Here is a 4754-nt window from a genome sequence, read left to right as displayed (position 1 = left end):
AGAATGAACTGGAATTTTTAATATTGGACACGCTCTAATTCAACTCGACTGTTTTTAATAAAGATTCAGCTAAAGCTAACTTCAACATACAAACACGCTAAATAATACATTTCTAAATATAAAATAAACTTGAACTTCTAATATTGAACATAAATTATCTCAACTCTCATCAGTCAACTCAACTGCTCACTTCATAAGTCAGATGCACATGGATCGGAGTAATTACAATTTCCAACAAAAACACACACACTAACATTTTACAAACAAAACACACAAAATAACATTTTACAAAGTTGGTTAATCTGCAACCACTTGGGATCATAACATTTCACAAAGTTGGTTAATCTGGAACCACTTGGGATCATTTTAGAAATTGTACGATACATCTATATAAATTTATAATTTTTCAAATATTATAGGATCGAAGATTATCTTATAGACATCAATTCTTGACAAAATCATTAGATGTTCATATCACCAGAAATGTGTAGAGCCGTTAGGGCAATCCTTCTCTTTTGCCGTAACGATGCACGAATAAACATAGTGGAGTAGTAGTAGGCCAAAAAAACCAAGAAAAACACATGCAAAATGAAGATTATAGACCGTTGTACAATAGAGAGATTTAAACAGTCAGAAACCATACCATGGGAGACTGTGCTCAAACTTTGAGTTGCCCTGCTTAGTGAAATTCCCGAAATTGACAACCTCACACTCCTGAAATGGAAGGAAATCGTGCGCAGCGTCTTCAGAGACTTCACCTTCGGCATTCTGATGAGTCTGGGAGAGAGATGGTACGTTTGTAATAGAAGAGGAAAAGGCCGGAACAGGTCCGCTACTAGAGAGGCTTGGGGTCAACAAATTTACATTGTTAGAAAACATAGGAACTAGAGTGGACGTATAATGGTTAAGGAGCAAATATGCTTGTTGCTGTTGCTGTTGCTCACCGTTTTTCATAATCATATCGGGAATATAAGCCCGACCTTCCTCTAAGCTAACTCCCAAGTGTCGACATTGCTTTCCCGAGTCAACCATTTCATAGCTTTGAAGACAAGGACTTTCAATAACATCATGTCTACTTGCAGAGATGCTCGGCACTGGTTGAAAAGATTTTTGGAATGCTGCTGTCAAAGAATGCATATTTTGAAGCGGACGAGAATCGTGGGTGCATAACATATCTGTGCAAGAGGGCGTAATATTATAATCCCACAGTTGCTGAACATTATCTAACCCAGGCGTGATATGAGTATGAATCCCAGATAGATTATCTTCATTGTTGCTTTGGGGGTCCAGTGGAACCGTTAAAGCGCTTGACGATGCAACACAATGCTCGACAATGGAAGAGATTGAGGTAGTTAAATGAGCTACGTTACCTGCAGAAGCAGAAGCCATTTCCGGGACTAGTACGGGGAGCTCATCTATAGCTGATTTTGCAGCCTTAATTAACCAGTCCACAGCCTTACTGGGCTGCTCATAACCTAGTTTGTGTTGCAGGTCGTACAATTGAAATGCAGTAGGAAGAGACAGCCTAACCCTTCTGTCACGAAGTCCTTGTGCTGTGAGAACTTTACTGTGACGATCTTTAACCCCAGTCTGCCGAGACACGCGTACTATTCTCCGGTCCTGCTCAACCTTCTTCCCTGACTCTAACTCAACATCCGCTGCTTTTCTCTTCATGATCTCACCGGCCTTGCTCTTTCGAATCTTAGAAGGTCGCCTGATTTTTCTTCTGTATCTCTATTTTTAACCTTTTCGAACCAGGCCTCCAAATTCTTCAAACTGTTGCTTACCATATTAATAGAATAAGCATGTCGGCACTGCTGGGTTTGGAACTTTGAACTGGAGACTTATCTCCTCAGACGGAAGTCAAGATTCGAACGCATTGCCATGTCCGGTGCAAGTTTCTTGGAATTTGTATATTGACAGAGGTGGGTTCGGCGGTTTTTTACTGGAGGTAGTAGTACCGTAATCCTGACTTCTGTCCCTCGCAGAAAATGCAAGGGCCGGTGCGGTTGCCAGCCTTGAAGGCAACTTTCAGAGTGACAGTAGTACACCTGTTGGAATTTTTGGCTGGTCCCCCGTGGCAGACGAAAATGTCCAACCTAAAAGCCGCTAGAAGCGTGCGATTACACTACCTCGACGCTGCACAGTTTGACATGTCTGCTTATTAAGGCCATCCATTTCAGACTAGAACTATGCATAGCATCTATAGCCTCCGAACCTATGTGTACATTAAAGAAAGATACATCTGCGTTCGTTGTTTACAACGGAAAAAAAAATTAAAAAAAGAGAAAGGAAAGCAAGAGGCCATATCAATCACCTGGAAGAACCGCGCCCATACCTCTATTCTTTTTGTCCGTACATATTGTCATCAAAACTAGGGCAGGCGTCCGCTATATCTGCAGGGCCTAAATAATGAAATACAAAATCGTCAGGCCTAAATTTATCGTCTCCTGGTTTGTCTCGCCATGCGAAAGGCAACAATAAAAACGTTCTATATTAAATTTAAGGGTTGAAAAGGTTTGTGGTTACATTAAAACTCACAATTTAAGGGTTGAAGAGGTTTGTGGTTACATCAAAACTTACAAGTTTTTGTTTTTTTAACTTTTTAAACCGGTAACTAGTATTTTAGGATGGGAATTATGGATTCTATAGGGTGCCGTGATTCCTATAACACTCTTTCAAATCTGGATCCATACCATGAAGAGATTTATCCTTACACCAAAAACCCACGGGGTTTTTGTAAACATGATTCGTCTGACACTCTTTCAAATCTGGATCCATACCATGAAGAGGTTTACCCTCACGCTGTTTTTTTAACTTTTTAAACCGGTAACTAGTATTTTAGGATGGGAATTATGGATTCTATAGGGTGCCGTGATTCCTATAACACTCTTTCAAATCTGGATCCATACCATGAAGAGATTTATCCTTACACCAAAAACCCTCGGGGTTTTTGTAAACATGATTCGTCTGACACTCTTTCAAATCTGGATCCATACCATGAAGAGGTCTACCCTTACGCCAAAAACCTGCGAGGTTTACCCTTACACCGAAAACCTGCGGGGTTTTTGTAAACATTCCAAACTGGTATCTAGGATACTCAGAATAGAAATTATTGATTCGAGTGCAGTGGTTCCTCCAAAAAAGGGTATTTTGCAGCAGCCTCTATCCTATGCAAATTTTGAGTTTTACACATTATAGGTTCCTAGGGTTTTCTTCGTTCACCATATTTTTCGTGGCGTGCAGAGTTTGTTCCTCTGTCAACGGCTTACATTACAGAACCTATACAGCATCCCATATTTATGGTTATGTATCATTTTATCTAGATACGTATATGGACGGATAGTTTGGTCACGTTCATTGCTTCATCTTTACATCTTATTCTGTTCATTTGTTCTTTGAAGCTTTTATTCATGATGCATCTGAAAATGGTCACACAAATACACTACCTGGAGGTGAGATTTATTCTCTTCTAATGGGATTTCGATGAACAAACTGCAATCCTGACTTTACTCGAAATAAATAAGAGGAAAACACGAATTGCTTCATTACCTCATTCATAACGGAATATAGAGTGTTCCGAGACGCATACGTCCAGGTTAGGGTACTACGAAGCAAAGGCGGCGGCGGCAGCGAATTGTCCCCTTTTCCCCGACTTCCACATGACACGAACATCAAGAATGTGAATGGCCACAGTAGTAGCAGCAGCACATATACACCCTATCCTATGTTCTAGCATTCCACATTTCTTACGAAACCTGAATCACGCTAGGGTTTCGCCCTCGAGATTCCTACACAGCACCAGCAGCGTTGAATTCAATAACCAGAGTGCGCTCGGTGCGCAGATTTGTCATTGGGGACATAAACCTAACGGCATCGGCGCTGCTCGCCAACGAAATCACTAATCCAAATGGTACTAACAGCGCACACTACACAATGAAGGAAGATCAAAAGAAAGCATATTCTTGGGAAACAAAACCCATTCTAAAACAACTAACCTCCATTACAAAAATCGGCAAAATTTCTCGTTCTAACTCAGAATCAGAATCTGCACCTGATCATCCTCTCGTGACCGGCCAAATCTTGCCCACTTTTAAGCCCCAGATTTAGGCTTTTGCGCTCACCTGTATGTTATTTATGTACACCACAAATCCAGGTCAGTCTCTATCTAGCCCACGCCCATTTACAGCCCACCAAAACTATTTCGATTCCCACTGACCTAAACAACAGGAAGAGTAAACATTACAGAAATTAATATTCTTATTAATCAATAAATAACAGTACCATTTCTTCTCGGCCATATGGTGTGGATGCCATGACCATCCATCCACGCTCGGCATGTACGGAAGTGACGCTTCCTTCTTTTGATGTCTTTGATTTCCATATTATCTCTATACAAAGAACCCTCGATCGCATTTCGCCAAATCATCTAATCGTCGCTTGCATTAGCCAAATCGTGTGGCATCGTTGCGACAGCAAAGGCACAATAAAACATCCAGGATATATCTAGACGCCCTCCTGAATAATTAAATTAAAATAATCTTGAAGAAAATATTAACTTTGGGATATTTGGATTGCTTTGGTAATCAACCCTACTTAAGGAAAGGAAGTGACCGCGTTTTGTTTTCTATTTTTTCGAAAAAGGGTACACAACTGCCTGATAGTAAAGTTTGAGGCTCAAATGGCGCTTAACCAAAAACAATATTTTTAATAAGTTAAAATTGGAGAAATAAAACAGTTATTGAAATATGTTA

The 4754-nt window shown here is 40.3% G+C and overlaps 1 protein-coding gene across 4 annotated transcripts; it reads right to left on the bottom strand.

The window, feature by feature from the left end:
• Nucleotides 1–381: 381 nt before the first annotated feature.
• On the bottom strand, nucleotides 382–4464 carry LOC149264015 (uncharacterized). 4 transcript variants are annotated; one of them, XM_089388780.1, is made up of 6 exons: nucleotides 4285–4464; nucleotides 3999–4124; nucleotides 3553–3791; nucleotides 2318–2405; nucleotides 945–2139; nucleotides 382–844 (listed from the first exon to the last, which is right to left on the bottom strand). In XM_089388780.1, exons 5-6 carry the CDS (start codon nucleotides 1672–1674, stop codon nucleotides 462–464), a joined length of 1113 nt encoding a protein of 370 aa, XP_089244906.1. In that variant the 5' UTR covers nucleotides 1675–2139; nucleotides 2318–2405; nucleotides 3553–3791; nucleotides 3999–4124; nucleotides 4285–4464; the 3' UTR covers nucleotides 382–461. The 4 variants fall into 4 exon arrangements, with proteins under 4 accessions (XP_089244906.1, XP_089244903.1, XP_089244913.1 ...); XM_089388777.1 differs by having other exon boundaries at nucleotides 3553–4124; XM_089388787.1 differs by having other exon boundaries at nucleotides 382–835; nucleotides 3553–4124.
• Nucleotides 4465–4754: the final 290 nt, after the last annotated feature.

The sequence above is a fragment of the Pinus tabuliformis genome, chromosome 6 (genome assembly GCF_031772625.1).
Source record: "Pinus tabuliformis cultivar Carrire ecotype Pingquan chromosome 6, CPIR1, whole genome shotgun sequence".
Taxonomy (NCBI): Eukaryota; Viridiplantae; Streptophyta; class Pinopsida; order Pinales; family Pinaceae; genus Pinus; species Pinus tabuliformis.
Note: the sequence above shows the minus strand (reverse complement) of the source record. Positions and strands in the feature narration are given on the sequence as shown.

What these genes read in the sequence shown, in the direction of transcription:
- LOC149264015 (XM_089388777.1), bottom strand. Translation starts at nt 1,674, where the DNA reads ATGAAGAGAAAAGCAGCGGATGTTGAGTTAGAGTCAGGGAAGAAGGTT. An exon ending in CGATATGATTATGAAAAACG is followed by an intron (nt 845 to 944) that starts GTGAGCAACAGC and finishes GTTGACCCCAAG; the next exon opens with CCTCTCTAGTAGCGGACCTG.